The 22,521-nt window shown below is 56.9% G+C and overlaps 8 protein-coding genes across 8 annotated transcripts in view; 4 read left to right on the top strand and 4 right to left on the bottom strand.

Annotated features, from left to right (window-relative positions):
* GGTG_06420 (alpha-amylase) overlaps window positions 1–2,225 on the top strand; it is a gene marked incomplete at both ends in the record, with an annotated part of 3,667 nt that extends 1,442 nt beyond the window's left edge. Inside the window, 6 exons of the mRNA XM_009224237.1 lie at window positions 557–670; window positions 749–930; window positions 1,008–1,203; window positions 1,312–1,389; window positions 1,539–1,730; window positions 1,809–2,225. Of these exons, the coding sequence (XP_009222501.1) occupies window positions 557–670; window positions 749–930; window positions 1,008–1,203; window positions 1,312–1,389; window positions 1,539–1,730; window positions 1,809–2,225 (1,179 nt within the window). The remainder of the gene's footprint in view (window positions 1–556; window positions 671–748; window positions 931–1,007; window positions 1,204–1,311; window positions 1,390–1,538; window positions 1,731–1,808) is intronic.
* GGTG_06419 (hypothetical protein) lies at window positions 2,182–2,901 on the bottom strand (the record flags this gene model as incomplete). Its single annotated transcript, XM_009224236.1, has 1 exon — window positions 2,182–2,901. One exon carries the CDS (start codon window positions 2,899–2,901, stop codon window positions 2,509–2,511), a length of 393 nt encoding a protein of 130 aa, XP_009222500.1. The 3' UTR covers window positions 2,182–2,508.
* Window positions 2,902–3,745: 844 nt separating this feature from the next.
* On the bottom strand, window positions 3,746–6,450 carry GGTG_06418 (hypothetical protein). The gene is made up of 2 exons (XM_009224235.1): window positions 5,238–6,450; window positions 3,746–5,161 (listed from the first exon to the last, which is right to left on the bottom strand). Exons 1-2 carry the CDS (start codon window positions 6,217–6,219, stop codon window positions 4,305–4,307), a joined length of 1,839 nt encoding a protein of 612 aa, XP_009222499.1. The 5' UTR covers window positions 6,220–6,450; the 3' UTR covers window positions 3,746–4,304.
* A 308-nt stretch (window positions 6,451–6,758) lies between these two features.
* Window positions 6,759–7,245, top strand: GGTG_06417 (hypothetical protein; the record flags this gene model as incomplete). Its single annotated transcript, XM_009224234.1, has 2 exons — window positions 6,759–6,880; window positions 7,029–7,245. 2 exons carry the CDS (start codon window positions 6,759–6,761, stop codon window positions 7,243–7,245), a joined length of 339 nt encoding a protein of 112 aa, XP_009222498.1.
* A 2,015-nt stretch (window positions 7,246–9,260) lies between these two features.
* GGTG_06416 (hypothetical protein) lies at window positions 9,261–9,710 on the bottom strand (the record flags this gene model as incomplete). Its single annotated transcript, XM_009224233.1, has 1 exon — window positions 9,261–9,710. One exon carries the CDS (start codon window positions 9,708–9,710, stop codon window positions 9,261–9,263), a length of 450 nt encoding a protein of 149 aa, XP_009222497.1.
* A 1,634-nt stretch (window positions 9,711–11,344) lies between these two features.
* Window positions 11,345–12,056, top strand: GGTG_06415 (hypothetical protein; the record flags this gene model as incomplete). Its single annotated transcript, XM_009224232.1, has 2 exons — window positions 11,345–11,438; window positions 11,536–12,056. 2 exons carry the CDS (start codon window positions 11,345–11,347, stop codon window positions 12,054–12,056), a joined length of 615 nt encoding a protein of 204 aa, XP_009222496.1.
* Window positions 12,057–12,805: 749 nt separating this feature from the next.
* Window positions 12,806–18,096, top strand: GGTG_06414 (Cullin-associated NEDD8-dissociated protein 2). Its single transcript, XM_009224231.1, has 4 exons — window positions 12,806–13,251; window positions 13,324–16,378; window positions 16,470–16,808; window positions 16,889–18,096. The coding sequence occupies exons 1-4, from the start codon at window positions 13,013–13,015 to the stop codon at window positions 17,375–17,377; spliced, it is 4,122 nt and encodes a 1,373-aa protein (XP_009222495.1). The 5' UTR covers window positions 12,806–13,012; the 3' UTR covers window positions 17,378–18,096.
* On the bottom strand, window positions 17,880–21,739 carry GGTG_06413 (septum-promoting GTP-binding protein 1). The gene is made up of 4 exons (XM_009224230.1): window positions 21,111–21,739; window positions 19,480–20,942; window positions 19,309–19,383; window positions 17,880–19,239 (listed from the first exon to the last, which is right to left on the bottom strand). Exons 2-4 carry the CDS (start codon window positions 20,302–20,304, stop codon window positions 19,141–19,143), a joined length of 999 nt encoding a protein of 332 aa, XP_009222494.1. The 5' UTR covers window positions 20,305–20,942; window positions 21,111–21,739; the 3' UTR covers window positions 17,880–19,140.
* Window positions 21,740–22,521: the final 782 nt, after the last annotated feature.

The following is a 22,521-nucleotide window of genomic DNA, read 5'->3' as shown; positions in this document are numbered from 1 at the left end:
TCAGTCCATCTCAGAAAATAACACTACCCGCTGGCTGTTATACTGACCCAAGCTTCTACAGGTATGTGCCTGCCGATGGTAAGCACTGGGTACGGCTGGATAAGAGAATCCCTCAGCTAAAGGCCTGGGGCATCGACAACATCTGGGTACCTCCGGGGTAAGTACACCCCCTGTCCGCTCAATGATTGTACTCGGCAGTATCTGGAGCCATTAGCTGGCGCCTATCATCAAGCTGACCATCATGTGCTGGGTTTCTGCAATAGATGCAAGGGGTCCAGCAACGAGGGCAACGGATACGATATCTATGACCTGTAAGTGACGCTTCGTGAAGAGCTCCAGGGCCAGACGTGGACCCATATCTAACCTCATGTCCTGGCAGATACGATCTGGGCGAGTTTGACCAGAAAGGGCTCCGTGGCTACAAAATGGGGCACCAAGGAGGAGCTGCAGAGGCTCTGCTCCAACGCCAAAAAGAATGGCGTTGGCATCTACTGGGTACGCCGATCAAGCAGGCCGTGGTTCGGCATGTCAGCATCACTAACTAAGAGGTGAGCAGGACGCGGTCCTTAACCACAAGTTCGCTGCCGACCACAAGGAGAAATGCCCAGCCGCAGAGGTGGATGAGGAGGACCGGAACAAGTTCATCAGCGACAAATATGAGATCACAGCGGTATGGCGTCTCCCTATTCAATGTCTTTTTTTTTTTTTTTTTTTTGGCTAACCCTCTGTCTTCCTGGTTTCTGTATAGTGGGTTGGCTTCGATTTTCCAGGCCGGAAGGGCAAATACTCTGAGCAAAAGTACCACTGGTACCACTTCAGTGGCGTCGACTTCGACGCCGCAAGTGGCAAGAAGGGCATCTTCAAGATCATGGGTGAGCACGACCAGGGATGGGCCGACGATGGAGACGTCGACAGCGAGAAGGGAAACTAGTAAGAACCAGCACCTTGCCGTCCGGCGCCACAAATGCTGTTTACTAACAGCAGGCGTCTTTGACACGCGCGTCCAGCGACTACCTCATGGGCTCAGACCTGGACTACTCCCACCCGGAGGTCGAGAAGGACGTGCTGGACTGGGGCGGCTGGCTCGCCGGCGAGCTACCCCTGGCGGGGATCCGCTTCGACGCGATCAAGCACTACAGCGAGGACTTTTTGCGCAAGTTCATCACCATGTTGGACGAAAAGTACGGCCGCGGCTGGTTCTTTGTCGGCGAGTTCTGGAAGGACAGCCTCGACGACATGTCGCGCTACCTCGCCCGTATGGGCAAGAAGTTCTCGCTCTTTGATGCCCCGCTCGTCTACAGCTTCAGCTAGATCTCGCAGGGCGACGGCGCCGACATGCGCAAGGTGTTTGACGACACGCTGGTGCAGCGCGAGCCCATCAACGCCGTTGTGAGTTTCTTCTGCCCTTCTTCCCATATTCCACAAGGGGGAGGCGGGCTCGTCCTGTGATGGGGGATGGCTCAACTGACTGCATCATCCTCCAAAATCCGATTTGGGCCGACCGGACTTAGACCCTTGTCATGAACCACGACACGCAGCCCTATCAGGCTCTTGAGGCCCCGATCGCCGACTGGTTCAGGCCGCTCGCCTATGCGCTGATCCTCCTGCGCGCCTCGGGCTACCCCTGCGTTTGGTACGGCGATCTATACGGCATCAAGGGAGAGCACCCCTTCCCTCCCAGCTGCGGCGGCGCGCTGCCCAAGCTGATGCTTGCCCGCAAGCTCTATGCGGTATGTAAAAAGACATTCTCGAGCTCACCGCCGCTAGCCTTTTGCCGCTTCCGCATTGGGGAAGGTTCACCCTCGTAGCCTCGCTTTGCATACCCAATGCGGCCATCCCCCAGCCCCGGCATTGATGTCGAGATTAAAGTCAAGGGCCTGGAACTAACCTCTCGAGTCGCAACCGCAACCACCCACCACATCCAGTACGGCGAGCAAGCCGACTACTTCGACTTCGCGACCTGCCTGGGCTGGGTAAAGTACGGCACCTGGGACCGGCCGCACGGGTGCGCCGCGGTGCTCAGCAACGCCGGGCCCGGCGAGAAGCGAATGCACGTGGGCGAGATCCACGCCGGCGAGCGCTGGACCGACGTGCTCGGCTGGTCGGACCGCGAGGTGGAGATCGGGCCCGACGGCTTCGGCGTCTTCCCCTGCGGCCAGTGCAGCGTCAGCGTCTACGCCAACAAGGACGCCGAAGGGCGAGAGCGGTTCTCGGAAGATTTGTGAGTGCAGCTTTCACCCGTATCTTTTTTTTTCTCCTTTTCTTTTCCCTTCTCTTCATCATTTTGAGTTTTACTCAAATCTCCTCTGGTGCTCGCATATATCATGGCTTAAACCGTCGCGGTCAGGTGCTAACTCAGCGTTCCGCGCGTCCACTCTCGCCTACCAGCGACACAAATATCTACGAGGAGTGAGGGCCTGGAACCACTGATGACTGGGCTTCGCTTTATTTTTAGCTCTGCAAGTCATTTTTGTTTGGCGCCTGGATCCGTTCTCACGCTGTTCAGCTTCACTTCCGGGGATCCTTGTCGCCGACGCCTCTGTAAATACAAGGCGGGCGTCGGGTGTCGTCCATCTGAGATAGAATACCGTTCGCCCAATCTGGGCCCGCCGAGCCGTCATTCCGGAGAATATGAAGGGCATCTCTAGGATGCTTCCTCGCCGTATGTTCACGGCCAACCTTTTCCAGCAAAGTACATGCACATGAACTTCGCTGCCTGGCCACCTCATGCATATCCGCATATGCAGCCCCGCCACCTCTACCGATTCTCGGGGGTCGCCGTGGCACAACTGCACTATGCGTACGGCTGTCACCTTGCGCGACCCCCTTGTGCGGGGCGTCTCGCTCGCCACCCGGCCCCCGCGGAGCAAGCTGGCGCACCCCCGTGGTGGACATGTGCATGTCGGCGCGGTCAGCTGGATGATGGATGAATATAGGGGGCAACACGACCTCCGTAGCACGTTGTACATGGGTAACACCCGTTCTAGAACGGCGGTGGGCAAGGTGTGTGCTGCTCAGGTTACTGGCTCGGGCCGAGTTGAGTTGCGTCCATATTAGGTTTCACCGTCATCCTTTCTCGTCCGACCCTCGCACCTTCGTCACCCTACCCTCTCTCTTTCTCTCCCTTCCTGATTGCTATTTAAAATGCCTTGACGCAGTCGCACACGCCCCCCCTTCCAGACAACATATGACCGTCCACCGTTCCACCCCCTCCCCTCCCCTCTGGCTCGCGGGAGATTCCGGATCGGCAATCAGCTTGAATCTCGCACATCGCCCTCCGCGTGTCCCCCTTGTGCACTTCTGCTCCAAGGCTGTAGTAATTTTCTCGCCATGGATTCCCCATCCCCCATCCCCCTTTCTTTTTCCATCCCGTCTATTTTTATTGACATTTGCCCACCACGCTGGATCGGACGTGTCCAGCTTTAGCCGTCGGCAAAGCCCACCTCCTTGGTCCTGGGCTGGGCTGCGTGGACCCGGCGCATATATCGGAAACACCCGTTTAGCCATGTTTCTTTTGCTTGAGCGAACACATGCCCCCATCACAAAGTCTATATTGACCGCAATTCACTTGCTAAGCATCGATGAGCTAAGATTCGGAAGCGGCAGGTTATGGCATGACAACTCATTTCCTACTTGATTTCGACCAAGGTAATGGTCGATGGAGGGGATGTTTCTAATGGACTGTTGGCAATTTTATCCCCACAAGGGGCATTGGAGCACCTGAAACCAGACATGGAGAGTTGCGTCTAGACATGGACATGGTTTTGCTCCCGTTGTCTTGTGATTCCACTTTATTAGTCAAAATTGCCGATGAGATGGCCGGTTAACTACATTCAGTGCCTATCTACGCACAAATACAACGCCAGTCAAAAAACATGGTAATCATAATGAGAAGCCCATACCAACAGCCTTTTCGGCGAGAATGAGATGCGTAGACCCTTGAAAACAAGATGTAAGGATAGGATGTGCATGGATTGTAATCGGTGAGGCCCTGGGAAGTAGTGTGTGAAAAAAGAATGCACAGGACGAGATGGGCGATGAAAAGAAACTAAATATTGTACCGGGCCTCATAAATCGTGAAAAGTAGGAGAACAGTAGGAAAACAGGAGGGAAAAAGGTGCTGAGCAAGCAGGGGGCGACAGGAGAATGTCCCGGTCTGGCCCAATAAACTTCGTGCCGAGTCAGTCTCTCAGGTCTTCCAAATACGCCGGTTATTGTAGGACAGAGGGCCTCAAGAAGGAACACATGCTTGTAATATTATAGACAAGAAATAGGAAGCAGAAATGCGAAAAGAAAGTTTAGGATCATGAGTTGAAACTCAGTGATGCCAGCTGCTCCATCATCGAGTCTAGCCTCGCCGTCATGCGCTCGAGCCTGAAGATAGCAACAGCAGCCTGGGCCTCCTCGTCGGCGGCATCCACTAGCTCGTAGCGGGCCAATGCCTTCTCCGTCTCGATGCCTCCGAAGATGTCCACGTCGGCGAGACCATCAAGGTCGACCTCGAGGGGCTCGGTCGAGGACACGGTGATGATCGGGGAGTCGTTGTAGAGAGCAAAGGCAGGGTCATTCTCGAAGTCGGGATCCGAGAGCACCGGAGTCACGGGAGTAGCCGGAGCATCAAGCTTCTCCTCTTCGAAAACTTCAGGGCAAGTGATAAGGGGAGTGCTAATCTTCTCGTCATCGGCCTTGAAGGTCTCGCCGATGAAGTTGGATGACTTTCCAGAGAGGACAGAGGGCTCGATCGAAGGCAGGACAATTTCGGGAGTTTCCATGACGGCGTAAACCTGAGGTTGGAAGTTGAAACCGGCGATGTCCGTGTCCAGTGCCAGACCTGAGAAGTCCATGGTCTGCTCAGGGATCATGGCCATACCGATCTGCTGGCGGTGCTGCTGAGTCGCATACGGGTTGACGTCCTTGGGCATCTGGCGCGACTCTGGCCTTTGCTGCTCGGCCTGGGGGGCGGACTGCGATGGCTGAGGGAGTTGACTAGGGTTGGAGCTAAGCCGGTCGAGGAAATCCGAAAACGAAGGCGACGAAAGAAGCATGCGGGTGAGATCCTGGAGCCTCTTGTTCTCGTCCTGGAGAGCACGGTTGTGCGCCCGCAAGTCGCCGTTCTCGGTGACCTTGCCGGCAATCTCGCTTTCGAGTTGCGTGATGTATTCTGTATTGGAATGTTAGCGTTATTTCCTGGCTTAAACTGTTTCGATATAGCACCCCAGGGTTTTGAAGCTGCCTACCCTTTCTCCTTGAGCGGAAAGCGCGGGCCGAGACCTTGTTCCTCAGCTGGCGGCGCTCCTTGCTGGTGAGCTTCTTGCCCTCTTCACTGGCAAGCAGCCTCTCATCCTCGTCCATGTCCTCTTCGTCCTTCTTGGATCGAGGAGGGTGCAAGACAGGGCTCTGGCTCTGGGAATCGCCATTCGAGGGCTTGGCTCGCATCGAGTTCAGCAGCTGCGTAATCTTCTGCTCCACGATGGGGTCGGACGGCTGGTTGGACTTGGAACGCTGGTGCTTAGCCGGCTGAGGCGGTGGCTGCTGCCTCTGCTGGATGATCTGCTGTTGAATCTTCTGCTGAGCCTGGGCCTTGGCGAGGGCGGCCTGCTGCTGGTGCATGCCGGGCCATACCCTGGTTGGGCCGCTAGCAGAGGACGAGAGGGGTGACGGCGAAGGGAGGCCCTGCGAGTCCTGGCCGCCGATGATGCTGGGGTTGACGGTCGAGCCAAAGAAGAAGCTGTTGTCTGCAGGCGAATCGAACTCCATATCCATGTCGACTGTTTGCTGTGATGGGCTGGTGTTGAAGTCGAAGTCGGGGTTGCTCATGCCAAGGTACTCCTCGATGTTGAACGAGGAGTAGCCCGTGATCTGGGTGTTGTTCTGGTTGACCGCCAGTGTCGTTGCCAGAGCGCCAGGAACGATGCCCGTCTGTTGCTTGTACATGTCGTAGTCGTGGCTGGGCCCAGAGAGGGGTTGCGTCGTCGTCAGGAGGGAGATGGGCGTGGTGGCCGAGGGCGTGGGCCTCGTGAAGGAGGCCTTGGAGGTCGCTGCCGGCGACAGCGAGGGTGATTGGTATGACATGTTGCTGCTGTCGTACTCGCCGAAGTCGATGAGGGAGTCGACGAGCGGATCCATGGTGCCCGCCTGCGACGTGGCCGGGCTGGTATTTGAGGGCCCCTTCGACATGCTAACGCTGCCGAACTCTTGTTCTCGCTTGATACTGTTCATCAAGCCAGATGGACTGCTGGCAAAAAGGGGGGTGGGCGACGGGCAGATGCGAAGGACGAGGGTGGCGGCTGTTCCTTGTCGTCGTGCTCGAGGAGCGGCGGCAGTTACGGTCGTTTTGATCGGTTCGTGGAAAGCAGACGATCGGGAGCTGGCATAAACAACAAAGCAATATGCTTGGGTTGGGCAGAAGGCTTGGGAATCAATCGCGGGCGTGTGAGAGAAGAAGGTTGGCGCCCGGAAAGAACGGGGATTTTGAGGCCTACTGGAAAACGGGATGGAGCGAGGAGCGGGCGGACCTGGGCTGTGTCTGGGACCCATCATTTCCCTGATTGGGCAAGCCCATCAGGACAAGAGGCCGCGTCAGCTCCAATCGACCGGGGCCGGGGTTCGTCAAAGACCCGACCAATCATAGCGCTGCAGCACATTGCACAGCCTGTTTGGTCCCCCAGGTAGCGGGTACTTTGAGCACCAGCGCTCATGTCCCCGCAGCCAATTCCCCCGTTCGGGAGTCTTGTCCTCGGACCCACCATGGACCGCCCATGGACTCCCCAGAAAACCGATCTGCGCTGGTCGGCCCAAGAGCCTGCGCCCGACTTGGCAAGTCGCTCCCTGTACTCAGTACCTTAGTTGACCTCTGTGCCCGCCCCCAGCCGACGCTGTGGTAAGCACAGCACCAGCGGCGCCCCTGGGCCCTGTCCCCCCTTTCCTGCTGGTGCTGTTGCATCCACCTCGCACTGGCACTCAACGAGCGTTTCCCGTCAGATCGGGGAAACCTTGTCGTGGGAGCGGACCTCTCGTTCCCAAACCAGCCAGCGCCAGCGCCTGCGGCCTGAGGATGACGACGCCCAGGTTCGCTTTTCGGCCAGGCCCCAACGCCAGGCGCCGAGCGGTGATGGCAGCTGCCTCACCAGGAGGCACCTGTCGGCTCCCGTGGGCGGATATTCGCTGTTTGTCTGGGACATTCAATTTTCCAAAACAAACGCTGAGGAGGGCTTCCGCCGCGAAGGCGGGAGAGCGAGAGCTTGATGGAAATGCTCGAGGACATCCGATTGTGATGCCGTCCTCGTCTTCTTCCATATCTGCTGCGCGGGGCGAGGCAGTCGGCGATGCCGGCGCTCATATCACTTATCTGGTATGCATGCCAATGTTGCTTGCGACAGCACACACGATAGTGACCACGACGACAACCCTACTACCTCCCCATGATGTGCGGGGAAGGATGAAAGAGTGTTTCGCCAAGAGATTTCTCCCAAAGTCTACCTCTGCCCGCCTTTTCTCTTGTCGCTGCCTGCTTGGATTCCGAAAACGAAACAGCCGATCCTGGACCGCTTATTTCGTTTCCAGCCCTGCTGCGACGACAGGAAATGCCAAAGCCATGCTGGCCGCGAGGCAGTGCTTCTGCCAGAGATTACATTCCGAGGCGGTCGTTTCCCGGGAGATGTGCAAACAAGGCCTGACAGTGCCGTACCCCCTTTGTCGAGCGCCGGCCTCGTGGGCGAGGCGCATTGCTTTCAGCTGCCACAGCTACCGCCGCCGCCGCCAGCCGCGTGCAGCGCATGATGGCATGTTCCATCGTCAGCCTTTGAAGGCGTGGGCACCCCCGGCCTCGCTGGATCGTGTGCGACTCTTGACGCCGCAAGGACACGCCAAAAGTCAGAGAACGAGCCGCCATACCATGCCTGCTTGCTAGAACTTTTCGAGAATAAACGATGGCAGCGGTGATCTCCTGCCCCTGCCGTTTCTTTGCACAGCCACACGGGCGGCCGCCAATAAAAGCCCCACTCAATACGAAATCAAGCTCAATTCTATGGATGAGGACATGGTTCTATGTGATGGCCACACCGATCGTTGTGCGTTGTGCACTGGCACGACTGGGAACTGACAACGGCATCTGCAACCGGCAGAAACCGGAGGTCGGTGGTTTACCACTCCGCCGGCCACAACCTAGCACTCCCCCGGCGGACTTTATCGGTCGTCGGTGAGTGATACTTTGTCCCATCAGGAAAGATGCCAGGACAGGTAAGCTAGCCATGCCAATCGTTGCACAGTCCTTTCGCGCTGAGCAGCGGCGGCACCTCCAAGTACGAAGCACATCCTTGCGTACATGCCCAGTCGGCTTCTTGGGTCATCCCATGTTAATCGTTGGAACGATGCATTCATCCCTTCTTCGGCTGTCGGATCCCCGATAATGTCCGCTGGGGGGAACAAAACAGTGCGGCTGGGCCTCCGTGCGTGGCGGAAAAAGGGTGTGGATGCTTCGAGTGGCGTGGCGTCGCTGTGCATTCGATATGCTGTGGCGGTGCGTGGGAGTGGCGCTGTGCCCCACTGGCTCTTGCCGTGGCTCCACCATTCAAATCGCTGGGTCGGCATTCGGGCTTGTGGGATCGACGGCCCGGCTTGGCAGAGAAGTTGCACCAAAGACGTCACAATTGTTTGGCAGCCACCAACCGCCAAGCCTTCAACATTCTCCGGCCCACAACCACACAAAATCTGTTCTACGTGGCGATGATCTCGAGGCAGTAGTCCAGGCCTCTCGTGGCATGCGTCCAGCCTTCGTTGCAACGCCCGGGTTCGTTCAGGCCATGCAACTGTGTTTCTGGAACGTCTGCCTAGATCCAGCTCCGCGCGATGGGAGCCCCCCCCCCCCCTCGATAAGTAATCTTGTTGATAGAGCGGTCGTAAGTGTGGAGCAGCTATCGCATAGTGGTAGATTTAAAGTTATTTATAGTGTGCAATTCGACTCCTAAGCAAGAACTTCCTCATCATAACGTACATGTCCAGGAAATTCCTAGGTAGGTATAGGCACTTTAGTGTATACCGACAAGGGCGAGCGGCTGTAAACCGCCAAGCCCACGGGTGCGTAGTAGGCATAGGAGATGTTGCACAGTCCATAGGCATCATGTTTACTACTTTCGTTTATTATACTTGCCGATTCGCCGAAGTTGCTTGATACCATGCTGATAAGCCGAATGTTGGCGGTGATAGAGCACACCATTCGATAATCGCCTTCCAAGATACACGCCACGCCAGCTGAGACATACTTATGCTCTAGCTTTGCGAGATTTGCGCAGCCAGCGCTTTCTCCTCTCCGCGAAGTCCCTTGTCCTCGCCATGGCACCCTTCCTCCTCGTCATCGTCTTCTTCCTGTTCCTCGCCATCTTGTTGATCCTCATCACCAGCACCTTCCTCCTCCTCGCGATCCGCTTCCGCCTCGCGTTCTGCTCCGCTTCCCTGATTACCTGGGATGCAGTGGCCTCATAAACAGCGGCCTCCCATTGTGCGTCGAATGTTTCGTTACAGACGCAGACAGCGTCGTCCACTGTCTCCCAGGGGCAGACTACGATGCACCCCTCCTCAGCATCTGCCTGCGTGCATGGGTGGCACCTATCGCAGATGTACTTGATGATCTCGTAGTTGCTATCCCGGATTTTGAAATTCAAGACCCCTTTGGTCTTCTTGCAGATCTCGCACTTGTACCCCGGCCTAACCATGTTGATACAGGCGAGTTTGCTTCGGGGATAAGTTAGATTTCTGCTTCGGAACTAAGTCGGGTGAGGACTTAGAGTTGGTGGAAGGGTGCCGAAGGCGATGAGGCAGATGGTGTGACACAGTGTCTACTACCACGAAGAAGCGATCTCAGCATCACTTATATACATAAGTGGTGAGAGAGACTCCGTATCTTATCATTACCCGTGATATATGATCCCATTGTTTAGAACCAGCGTGCTATGCAGGGACTCCTTGTTTCTTGGTGGAGGCTACGGCCCGGTGCAGTATTGAAAGGAACGCAAACCCCGAGACCTTTGTTTCTTGGGTCCATCTGACAATGGCAGGCTCGCTGAACGAAAGAGGACACTTGGACTTATATAATGCATTGATCTCGTAGGACTGAAAGAACTATGTCACATTCGGTTACATATGACTTGTCTTTTTTTGCTGTAGCTCCAAAGACGCCACATCTGGACTGAATCTGGTCCCGAGTATCCGGATTGGGTCGAGTACCGGGCAACGGATTTTCTTGGGCTTACATGGGCTAAAATGCTGATTTATTGGAACGGAAGTGTTCACTCGTGGTCTAGAGCATGCTGTAAGGCAGAACTAGACACTGGGAGTGATCGAAAGGAGTGCTGGACGTATAATAACCCGTTCCAAGTATACAAATCGGGTTGTCTCCCGTCACCTCCAAGGAAACGGCGACGCCATCTTTATACATGTCGGCGCCGGCTCCAGATACAAGGCAGCTACACCTTTCTGAAAGAGAAGGGAGATAAGAATGGTCACGTTAAACAGCGGGAGCAACGAAGCGGCAAGATACCCTGGGCTCGGCGACGCATCCATGACTGCGTGCCAAGGCGGTGTGGAGGGCTACAAGCGGTGTCCTCAATAGCAGACGAGCCATTTGTGCGTGGTTTCGTCAGGATCTATGATCATCCGGCGTATTTTCTACGATTAAGGACTCTCTTTCACCCGTTCAAAGCTTCAGTCTCAAGACCAGAAGAACCGTATATGGGTGGTGGAAATGTACCACGGGTGGGTAAGGGGCTCCGAGAAGAGCAGTTAGTCACAGGGGAGCCCTGATTTAGCAGATGCCAACACAGCCAGCAAGCGGCAAAGATTCGGCTAGCAAACTGCAGAGACACACTGTGTATTTCTTGAATCGAGGCATCACGATAAGAATGAGCATAGTAATAGGATCACAGGAAAAAGGGAATGCAAGAAGGAAAGAACGACGGAAATGCAAGAGGAAAAAAACGATGGAAAGTGCCCCTGGCACGGGTCAGGGTTCCTCCCAGAATAACAGACAGGACGACATGGGCGCACCTGCTAGATCCAGTCACTGCCACGAGAGGAAGGGTCTTTCCGGACATGGAAGAAACGATGGGCGCCCTGGTTAAGGGAGGTGCAAAATGCTGCCGTTTTGAAAGACCATCTCCTGCGCTCTCCAGCCAGCCCTTCATCCGTCAACTATCCCAACATCATCTACCCCGGCTCAACCACCCGAGATTTCCAGGCAATCAATCTGCAGTCGCTGCATCGTATTACTTCTGATCAGTATTTCTACTCGTCCCGCTCAAGATGACTCCCTGCCTCTGTTGCGTCTGCCCAAAGGTGGCACCCGATCTAGATGATCTGCCTCTGCCCGGAGTTGGCCCCCCTTCTGGGAGCTGTTCAGCCCGCTCAGCCTCTTGACGAGATTGAAACCAGGCAGCTCGGCACGTGTGAGTCCCTCGGCTGACCGCCCCAATCCCTTGTCCAAGTCTTGCCTTGAATCAACGGCCAAGGAGCTGTACCTATTGACTGACTTTGTGGTTGAAGCCCGACAATCGCTCGCCACGCTCCAAAGTGGAAACAACGCCACCAACGCAGACCCAGTCATTGAAGCCTCCCTGGCCGACCCTGTCAACCCTATTGACCCTGTCAAGGAGCCTACCCCGGGGCCAGCTGAGGACCCTATCGACCCTGTCGTCGACCCTGTCATCGACCCCGTCGTCGACCCCGTCGTCGATCATGTCAAGGAACTGAGCCCGGGGCTAGCTGAGGACCCTACCGACTCTGTCGTCAGCCCTGTCGTCGATCCTATCATAGACCCCGTCGAAGACCTTGCCGAGGACCATACCGCGGGTCTAGCCGAGGATCCGGACCCTATTCCGGGTCCAGCTGCAAACCCTATCGACCCTGTTGGCCCTGTCGAGGACACTGTCCCGGATCTGGTCAACGAGCCCAAAGCGAACGGCGATAGGACCCCGCACGCCGACTCCCCTACGCTTCTCCCGGCTGAGGATGAAGGTACTCCCACTAACCAGCCTCGGCTCTCCGTCGATACTGGTCTGCATTGAAGCAGCCAGTAACAGGCTCCCCTCATCTTCTGCTAGTCTCCTTCAGGGTTTCACGTCATAGTTGGACCTCCTCGTTGTGAATTTCCCCACAGATTGTATGGGTGCCTCATCTGTAATGATTACTGCTGCTATGATCAAGTTCCTTCTCTGGGGGAAGTCTTGTGTCTGCTTCTTTCAACCATCCCCTGCCTAGCTTGTCGCTCTTCTTTTCTCTACCCCTGGCCAAAGGCTTAGGTATGCCATCATCTCTTTACCCTAAAGGCGAATACATATCCAATAAAGGTGCAGATACAGGCTTCGTGGTCTCTGATCCCTCATTGTATGTCTACTTTCAGAAAGGGCTATCCTGCGGCATTCAGACTTGTACTTTCTAGGACCTCCAGCTGCGAAGCAGCCTTTTTGTTGTTTGATGGGACTGCCATTTCTTTTTCGTGGTGGGCGTGCCTGCGTGAGTGTCCATGTCGTTCTCGAAAATGCTAAGGGTGCACGGTGGCACCTCCCCATGGAATTTGCTATGCGCTGCGCACTGGTAGTGACAGGGGAGAAGCAAAAATACGGAAGAATTCAACCAACCAAGTACTGCCTTCTTGTTATGGACGAGATGGCGTCACAGCTCCAAGCTCCAGCTCTTTCCAGAACCACCCCAGTGCGCCCCCCTCGTGCCCCACATTGTACAACCCCACCACCGTTTGCTGGTTGGAGTTGGCGCGGGGGGTTGCATGGAAGCACCTCCAGCACGCCCGCTTGCTGCCTGCCACTGCCTGACTGAACCTGACCTCAACTCCGCTCCAGGCCAGGGCCTTTGGCATAGTCCTCTACTTTGCTTTTTCAGTCTCAGCTCACCTCCAGCACTCGCCAGCACCGCAACACCCAGATGTTGAGCGGTCGTCTCGGAGCTTCCGGCATCGACACCCTCCAGGCCCGGGTACCACGGCGTGGTACAACCATCCATCGCCATGGCGACCGCGATACCACCGCACCCGACCTCGCAGACCATCAACGCGCTGCTCGTGAAGCTCGGAGATGCCGACCCAGACTTCAGGTTCATGTCGCTGAACGACATCCTCACCGTCCTGGACATCGGCAAACCCGACATTCTGCACAACGACTACAACGTAGCCGCGCGCACCGTTGATCACCTGGTTAGGGCACTGGATGACCAGAACGGCGAGGTGCAGAATCTAGCAATCAAATGGTGCGTCTTCAACCTTGTTGTCTCTGGCGTGGCCTGGAGAAGCTGACAGTTGCCTCGTACGTTCCCTCGCAGTCTTGGTCCGCTCGTCGTCAAGCTGCCGACCCAGGCGATCGGCCCTCTGATCGAGAAGCTCTCGACTATGAAGCCTAAGAACTCGGTCGACAACACGGTCCCATCGCTGGCCATCCGAGCCGTTATTGCCGCGCTCCCACGGCCAACCCCCGGAGTCACCTCCGGGTTCGATAAGAGTGTAGTAGATGCCTATAACCCAATCAGCCGCGTCTTGATCCCTCGCCTCCTCGGCAAGTCGACCCAGACGCCGAAGGCTCCCGCAGCCAACCTCCGACTTCCCCCCTTTGGCGAGGGACTCCTTGACCCCAACGCCATGAATCCCGAGGCCGTCGACGTGCTGATCGAGCTTGTCCACTGCTTCGGTCCCATGCTGGCATCATACGAGGTCGAGGCACTCCACGAAGGCGTAGTCACTCTGCTGGACAATGACGTACCCAGCTTCACTGTCAAGAAGCGGGCCGTCGTCGCCATCTCCATCCTTGCTGTCTACGCGCCCGACACGGTCCTCGACAGCTTTGTTCAGCGGGCTGTCTCGATTTTGGGCAGCCAGGAAGCGGCAAGGACGACACGGCGACTGTATATTACCATTCTCGGCTCTATGGCGCGCTCAATTCCCCATCGATTTGGCCGTCATTTGCCAGTCGTGGCGCCCTTCATCCTGTCCACCCTCGGGGAGGACGAGCTCCAGGAACATCTCGAGCTTGTTGGCGAGGGCACGGATGTCGGGACCGAGTTCAACGACATCAGGGAGGCGTCTCTTGTGGCGCTCGAGTCGTTCCTGTCCGCTTGCCCCGTGGAGATGCGATCCTTCACCGAAGACTGCCTCAGCTCCACCCTGCGGTATATCAAGTACGATCCCAACTACGCATCAAACGACGACGACGATGACGAAATGGGCGATGAAGACGACGAAGACGACGGCATGGATGGTCTGGAGGACGACGATGAATTTGACACCGACTATGGCTTCGAAGACGACGACGATGCGAGCTGGAAGGTGAGGCGCTGCGCCGCCAAGGTCATCTACACCCTGATTGCCACTCGGAGTAATGGGGATCTGTTGGATAACGGCGTCCTCTACAAGGCCGCCGCCTCCCTCGTTAAGCGGTTTGACGAGCGTGAGGAGAATGTTCGGCTGGAGGTCATCTCGGCTCTCGCTTTGCTTGTGCGCAAGACGGGCGAAGGCCATATCCCCGAGTTCTCCCTCGACAGCAGTCAGAATGACTATATTAGCCAACTTCCAATGAGCCGCAAGCGTCGCCGACAGAGCAGCGGTGGGGGCGCCGCAGCCATTGCCATTTCCGCAGGCTCGGCGGCGGCACTGTCTGGCACTGGCCTCACTTCGCCAATCCTGGAGAAGGTGCCGGCCTCGGGCCCTCGCGCAGACCTCGCCAAGCTGACACCCGCAATAGTGAAGTCGGGCACCAAGCTTCTGAAAGGAAAGCTTCTCTCAACTAAACAGGCTGTCATAAACCTGTTTGACGATATAATCAAAGTGCAAAGCGGTGGCTTGTCAGGATACCTCGACCAGATCATGGGCCCCATCATCGAAGCAGTCAAGCCCTCCACGCCATCGGGCACGTCGGCTGGCCTGCTGACCACTGGAGGCAACGCTTCGGCAACACCCGTGACCCTCCGCGTCGCTGCCCTCAGGCTCGTTAGCGACATTGCCAAGACACACTCGTCGCAGCTTCTCCAGCCATATCTCACAAGGATAGTTACATGCGTTGTGGCAGTGGTCAAGGACCGTTTCTACAAGATCTCGGCGGAGGCGATCCAGACGGCGGAAGAAATTGTTAAGGCCATCACCCCACCCCGTTCACTCAAAACGGCTGGCAAGTTCAAGGGGGAACTCCGCAAGCTCTACGATATCATTATCGACCGCATGGTCGCAAATGACGCAGACACCGAGGTCAGGCAAAAGGCGATCCACGCTCTGGGAACTCTGCTGTCCCGAACATCGGCCGAAGGCGCAGACCTACTGCCAGTTAGCGAGCGCGCCGCCGCCCTCAAGTATCTTCTGGAGCGCCTCAAGAACGAGACCACTCGACTGTCGGCGGTTCGCGCCATCGACGGCGTAGCTGCATCGGCCTCAAAAGACGTGCAGTTTGAACCCGAATGGACACAAGAGGTCGTTGTTGAGCTGTCGTCGCAGCTTCGCAAGTCCAACCGTGCCCTGAGAGGATCTAGCATCCAGGCCTTGAGCCATCTGACGCACTCCGAATCTGCCCGCGCCCATCTCGGCGACGAGACGATAACGGCCCTCGTCAGCCACCTTCAGCCGGTCATCACAAACAACGACGCCCACTTGCTGAGCCCTGCTCTTCACATTCTCGCAGATCTTGTGCGGAGAAACCCGCAGCTGGTTATTACACCGCAGACGATCACCGCTATATGCGAGTTGCTTCAATCGACAATAGCGGCCTCTGTCTTGGATCCCCTCCTGAGCCTGGTGACTTCGGTGGGGCAGAGCGGGGTGGGCGGCCCATTGATGGCAGGAATCCTCAAGAATGTCGGCATTGGCGGAGACCCAGTGGTTGTCGGAAAGGTCATTGGAAATCTCCTGGTCGCAAGTGGTGACTCTGCTGGCGTCACGCTGGACAGCTTCGTTTCCGAGGTGCAGACGTCAAGTGAGGACCAGGCGAGAGCAAGCCTCGCGCTTGCGGTTCTTGGAGAGGCGGGCCTGCGTCTCGGAGCCCGCTCGCCGCTCACGCCAGACATCTTCCTGAAGCAGTTTGGAAAAGATTTCGACAAGGTCTCTATTTCGGCCGCTGTCGCGCTCGGCCGAGCCGGCGCCGGCGACGTTGCCCAGTATCTCCCAGTCATCCTGCGGGGCATTGAAGGCGATGGACCCCAGCAGTACCTTCTGCTGCAGTCTGTCAAGGAAATCCTGCAGCAGGTTTCCGTCTCGCAGGCCGACATCGGCAGCTATCTGCCCGAGATTTGGAATCATCTGCTTGGTGCGTCTAAAGTCGAAGACAACAAGGCCGTCTCCGCAGAATGCATTGGGCGGCTGGCCATTATCGCGCCACAAGAATATGTTCCTAAGCTGCAGGTATGGGTTGCTTCTTTGGTTTTGTCACGCGTGTACTCTTCACTTCTCGAGTGTAACCGATCGACATGTTGCTAACATTAAATCCAAACAGAGCCTGCTGCAGGACAGCTCATCTGATCTGCGAGCCATTGCAGTTCAGTCATTGCGTTACACGCTACCTGAAAGCGGAGATGTCTTCGACGCGATCATCAAGGAGCATCTGGTGGATATGCTCGTGCTGGTGCTTCAGGACAAAGAGCTTGAAATTCGCCGCCTATCCATGACGGCACTGAACTCTGCCGCACACAACAAGCCGGACCTTATTCTTGCGCAGCTTGGCCAGCTCCTGCCGTATGTGATCAACGAGTCGGTGAAGAACAAGAACCTAGTCCGAGAGGTCCAAATGGGCCCGTTCAGGCATACCGTGGACGATGGCCTCGAGGTTCGCAAGGTAAACATAAGCCCCAGACCATGATGCGCGCCTCTGGCACTCGGCATACAACTTCTTAGTGCTAACCAGTCAACCTCTAGAGCGCGTACGAGACTCTGTACGCCCTCATGGAGACGGCATTCCTCCGCCTCGACGTCATTCAGCTTTACGACCGAATCATCGACGGCCTGAGCGACGACAACGATATTCGAGCATTGTGCAATCTCATGGTGTCCAAGCTCGTCTTCCTTGCCCCCGAGGAGACGACGAGGCGGCTCGACAGCATTGCAGCGGCTTTCCGCCACACCATGGCCACCAAGCTCAAGGACAACGCTGTCAAGCAGGAGATCGAGAAGCAGAATGAGGCGAACAAGAGCGTACTTCGTGTCAGTCTCTTGCTCGGGGAGAAGCTCCCGGCTAGCCTCGCCAGTGTATCCGGGGTCGGGGCACCAGGTACCCCCGGCGTTGTCAGCACAGTGTGGAACGCGTACTGGGACTCGCTCAACAAGGATCACAAGGCGGTTCTCAAGGAGCTGAGAGAGGAGAACTTGACGTTCAAAGAGATGGGCGGCCAGGCGAGTCTCATCTAGTGCGTCTTGATTTAAATCTTGCGCGATGCTCGGTAGGACTAGGTGTTGGGGGGTTGTTTTGGGCGAACTGGATCTTGATCTTTGAAGACAGCGAGAATATTCCCGTATCCACCTGGTTGGTGGGTTGTCCATACAGAAATGACGCAAGAAAATGAGAAGGATTCGGAGTAGGAGAATTTAATATTCAGTACTCGCGTCGCATTCGTTGGCTTGCTTTGCTTCGAATGTGATCTAGCTGGGGGCTGTTTACGGAAGTGTTTCTCGAGGGACTGTGGGATGGTTGCTGCTGACTTTAGCCAAGGGAAGGCAGGGTGTCGGTACTTGATTGCGGGCTCATGCGTTCAAGCCCGTACCTTTTTGGACTTGTCTATGGCGAGAACCGCAGGCGGGCGCGCCGAACCGGTCCTTGGCAAGGCTCTGGGTTGGAAAAGACCAGATAGTGGTGGACAGCCAGCGGGAAAAAAACCGGCAACGTTTGGAGGTGGACGGAGGAGGAACGGAGAGCAGTACATGGATGTTTGTCGCCGAGGGGGCCATGGAACGGGTGGCATGCGCTAAAATCACAAAAATTACATTTATGGAATCCTGAATATGGCAGCAGTGGCTGGGACGATAGTATTGAGGGAGGGAGAGAGAGAGGGACGAGTGAGGCTTAGGACAAGGGGAGGAAAGAATATGATTAAATAAAAAGCAACACGAAGGCGGTGTAGTATTTCCCATTTCTCCATATGCCCCGTTTCCCTCGCCTTGGAAAGCCATTTCTTTCCATTGCGATCGAGGTTTAAAACACAGTTGACGCCAAAACGGCCGCGAATGATAACAAAGGAAAAGAAAGGGGGAGAAAAGGGTTAGTAAGCCATCCGGAAGGAGGCGAAAAACGGACAAAAAAACGGACGAGCAACAGACGAGCAACAGACGAGCAAGAGGGCGCTCCACCCTCCTCTCCCCCGTGAAACATTGGTTCATCGTGATATCTTGCTTGCCTTCATAGCATATCCTTCTTTTCAGTCTTGTGACAAGCCCACATGTATACTTTTCTCCAGGGTATAACATCTTTTCCCCTCACCGTCCTTCACGCCGATTCTTGGTTGTTCTGGGAAGAGGTTTGCAGATCTTAGGACACGAGAGAAAACAAGGCAAAAGACCAAGACAGCAAGGAGAGGTGAAAATGCAGAGTTGCGGCGAACTTGCACATCGTATTAGACGACAAAGGAGAACAAGGAAACGTGTGCAGGTAGGGAAGGGTTGAGTGAATGGGTGGGCCGAGGCGGTCGATGACGCTCGAGTAATTCTCTGCCAAGTGGCAGTTTATGTGGTCCCCTGAGGACCGTCGGATGGCGGCCAAGCAGACATGACTTGAGTCGCACGGACACCCATTAGAGTCTAGGGATGCCAGCGAGTGCCGAAATTCGGGGATGGGAATGGAAAAAGAATCTGGGTAAGAGCATGGGGGAAAACGACCAGTATAGCGTGGCGATTTGTGGTTTGTGGCGGGGCGAAGCGGCGAGGGTGCGTGTATGGGTTTCAAATGGCATCGGCGCCTGGGACTTGGGCCCGATTCCATCGCACTGTCCGGCTACCATCCGGAGAGGGATAAGCGTGGCTGGACTTCGTATCGTGTATGTGGACGACATACGAAGTGCTGATTCTCATCGGGAGGCATGACATCTGGCATCGGAGGCAGGGGTTCACCCGCAACCAGGAGCACAGACACAGGGCCCAGCGACGAGAGCGTAAGAGTATTAGAGAACCCTCCAGTCTCATTAACAGGACTGGTATAGCAGGAGAGGTTCGCCGACATTCTCGATTTCTGGGATAGTGCATTTGAGGTCAAAGGCCTTGGAGAGCACAATCTTGAAGATCTGGATGACAGCGGCCAGTTAGAAATCGGCAGGCGCTGATAATGTTGGGGTTGGGCCGGCAAGATTTACCTTCTGGACGTTGATGCTGTGGCTGGTGCTGCTGAAGATCAGAGCGGCACGCATTGCCTTTGCGAACCGACGTGCCTGGAAACGGAGAGCAAAAAACGAAGGTCAGTTGGGCTGAACGCTCGCCCTGGGCAGGCAGTAGTCTTGGGTCTCTGGTTCCAAAGTTGGGCGTACCTGATTTGAGATCTCCTCCTGATCCTCCCTAGGGAAGTTGACAAAGTGGTCGTACTTTGTGCCGACAAGGATCGGAATGGCAGTCTTGTTGAACCCCCTGCCTTGGCGGTACCACTCCTTGATGCTGTTGAGAGTGCTCTTGCGGGTGAGGTCGAACATGAAGAGGATGGCAACGGCGTCATTGCAGACAAGGGGCAGCATGTTGACAAACTCGCGCTGGCCTCCCAGATCCCAGATGCTGAAGGTGATCTCGGTGTTGCGGATGCTGATGGTCTTCTCCATGAAGTTGACACCCAGGGTTTGAATGTAGTCCTCGTCCCAGCTGCCCTCGACGTACTTGACCATCAGACTCGTCTTGCCGATCTGCGCGTCGCCCACCATGCCGACCTTGATAACGACGTGGCTGCGGCCGTTGTCCCTAGCCGACGATGCAGCCTCGACGTGCGCCCCGCTGCCGCGCGAGCCATGGTCGACGGCACCGTTTCCGGCACCGTTTCCGTTTCCGTTGTATGGTGGGGCGCCGTGTGCGCCACCACCTGCCGAGAGGACGGAGGGCGGCCTTGATATCGAAGGGCCCGGCGGCGGCAGTGGTGGTGTGTTATAGCGGTCCATATCGTCGGGAAGCTGGTGGTACTGGCCTGGGTTGCTGTGATGAAGGTTGTGGCCGTTGCCGTTGCTGCCGAGGCCTTGGTCGAGCGAGGTCGATTGACCATGGCTGGGGCGCTGGGCGTCGGCGCCGGAGCTGATGTGAGGAGAGCCCTCGATGCCGCCGAGGGTGTCCTCGTGGGAATCGACCGGAGCGGGGTCCGTGTCCATCCTGTCCATGGCGTCGTGGTACTGGCCCTGAGACCCTTCTGGCTGCGTGAATGAATCCAGCTTGGGCGGGCGGTTGTGCGGCGAGCGAAAGGAGGGAGGCGACGGGTGCAGGGACAGCCACGCGCGAAACGTCGGTCGCTTCGAGCTTGGGCAGAACGACGCTCGCTAGAGCCACACGGGGACTCGATGGGAGGATTGCGAGGCAGAGCAGACAAGGGCGGGAGCACAAGGTGGGAGCTAACTCGAGAGACGGATGCTCGGCGGCTGGCTACTGGCTGGCTGGCTCAGTCGCTCTCGATGGCTCCTCAACCGGCCGAAGGCGACGATAGCTGGGTGGCACGAGGAAGGTCAGAGCGGGGAGGAGGGACGGTGAGACGGTCGGGGCGTGGTGCAAGGGCGAAAAGCGAGTCGGTGCTCTGCGGGATTTGCCCTTGGTGCTTCCGCCAGGCAGCTCGTGCGTGGGTTCGCGGCCGGCGCTCGACCGTTGTGCTATTCCTCGTCGAGAAGCCGATTGAGGTGCTGGATCAGAGCTCGGTGGACCCCATCCGTCAGGTTGTGCAAGCCGCCCGAGCGCGGATTGGAGGACTCGCGATCGAGAGGGCTGGCTGGCTGGCTGGCTGGCTGGCTGCTCGTCGCTATCGATCGATCTATGGAGGGGCGGGCAGAGCAAAACGTCAGAAAAGGGGGGCATGGGACTGCCGGCTGGCTGGGCTGGGCTGGCCGGGTGGAGGAGGTGCAGTGCGGTGCTGGTGGGCGGTGGCTCCGGCGGAGGCTCCGGGCAAAGGCCTGCTGAGAGGCCAGAACAGGCTACGTACCCGGCTAGAACATGAACCCTGTGCTGGACGGCGAGCTGCCTGCTGCCTGTGGGGGAAGGCAGGGGAGGGGACAGACGGGTGCAGGACTGCGTGCTCGGGGTCGGGTCTGGCGATCTCCAAATGCAACGGCGCGGGTTTGGCAGGTCGGCCGTGGCTAGGTGAGGTCTGGCTCGAATAACAGCAGGGCGGCGCAGCAAGCGGTCGTGCTCGACGTGCAGGACAGGGCAGGGCAAAGCGAGCGCAGGAGGCGTGCACGGGAGGATGGAGCTCGGAGCAGTCTGGGTTCACTATACGGAGAATTCCCAGGGCGGTCGGTCGGTCGCCAGCTGGCCGCTGGCTGCCTGCTGGGGCGAGTAGGTGGGTGCTGCTGGGGGTGACCCGCGATGGAGAGACCAGCTGGGCATCCACATCTGGCCGCCTCTGGTCGAATCAAGCGACGCTGCGTGGAGCACACCCCATCGTCCACTCAGAGCCCGCGATGGAGCCGTGACGCCAACAAGAATCGTCGTGCCTGTGCCTGCACTGGGCAGCCAGTGCCAAAATAAGCCCACATGCAGCACTGACAGGCCTGCCCAATACTTGATGCTGGGCCGACAAGCCGCGACACGGGTTGCCTATGTTATGCATCCAAAGTAAATACCACCGAACAAAAACACCGAAACGAGAAGGAAAAAAAAATATCCTGGCAGACCCGGTGGGGTGGATCCCCCCCAAGCCCCAGCGCTTCCATGTGTTTCTTAGCCAAGAAGCTCCTGGGAATGAAGAATGACGAATTTGACCTGCAGCCGAGTTCCCCCGAATTCCTCTGCATCTGCTCGCGCCCCGATGCGCCCGTCTGGGGATTCAGCCCACCTGAGAGACAAAGTGGCAGGCCCCGAGGAGGGGAACATGGGAGGGTAAGCCTGCCTTCTCGGTGCGAACATGGATTAGCGATGACAACCGATCGGGAAGGGAGGCCATGAAGGCCAACCTCGATAGCCTACCATCTGGCTTCCAATTCGGCTGGTACATTTACAGGCTCGCCAGGTTTTGCACGCTCGCGTGGACCATGGTCAATACCACAGTCCTGCATGATTATGCAAAAGGAGCGCATTGAGTCCGTCGAGGCGGTATGGAGGGCTTGCATCAACTTCATTTCACGAGACAGGTCGAGCCTGGCGGTACCAGGTCCAAAATCACGTCAAGGAGATACTCGACGCGCGGGGCGCGGGGCAGCGTCTGTCGCGCCTGATTGGTCCGCTCCAAGGGCGCAAAATCCAGAAGGATGGATACCTATCCTCAGCTCCCAGCCCGTCTCAGCTCACCCCCTCCTGCCTAATAAAAGCTGTGCATGACGGGCAGCGAGGAGGACGGGAGCGTGTTCGGTGCCAATTATAGTCAAGCGGTTAGAAGCAAGCGAACGCTCTGTAAG

This window comes from Gaeumannomyces tritici (genome assembly GCF_000145635.1).
Source record: "Gaeumannomyces tritici R3-111a-1 unplaced genomic scaffold supercont2.3, whole genome shotgun sequence".
Classification (NCBI taxonomy): Eukaryota; Fungi; Ascomycota; class Sordariomycetes; order Magnaporthales; family Magnaporthaceae; genus Gaeumannomyces; species Gaeumannomyces tritici.
The sequence above is the reverse complement of the archived record's forward strand: the minus strand, read 5'-3'. Positions and strand labels throughout refer to the sequence as shown.

Excerpts from the sequence above, each read along its gene's own strand:
- GGTG_06418 (XM_009224235.1), bottom strand. The coding sequence starts at position 6,219 with ATGAACAGTATCAAGCGAGAACAAGAGTTCGGCAGCGTTAGCATGTCG. Across the intron at positions 5,162-5,237 it reads TTTCCGCTCAAGGAGAAAGG|AATACATCACGCAACTCGAA; the intron begins GTAGGCAGCTTC and ends ATTCCAATACAG.
- GGTG_06413 (XM_009224230.1), bottom strand. The coding sequence starts at position 20,304 with ATGGACAGGATGGACACGGACCCCGCTCCGGTCGATTCCCACGAGGAC. Across the intron at positions 19,384-19,479 it reads AGGAGGAGATCTCAAATCAG|GCACGTCGGTTCGCAAAGGC; the intron begins GTACGCCCAACT and ends CTCCGTTTCCAG. Across the intron at positions 19,240-19,308 it reads ACAGCATCAACGTCCAGAAG|ATCTTCAAGATTGTGCTCTC; the intron begins GTAAATCTTGCC and ends GCTGTCATCCAG.
- GGTG_06414 (XM_009224231.1), top strand. The coding sequence starts at position 13,013 with ATGGCGACCGCGATACCACCGCACCCGACCTCGCAGACCATCAACGCG. Across the intron at positions 16,379-16,469 it reads AATATGTTCCTAAGCTGCAG|AGCCTGCTGCAGGACAGCTC; the intron begins GTATGGGTTGCT and ends AAATCCAAACAG. Across the intron at positions 16,809-16,888 it reads ATGGCCTCGAGGTTCGCAAG|AGCGCGTACGAGACTCTGTA; the intron begins GTAAACATAAGC and ends GTCAACCTCTAG.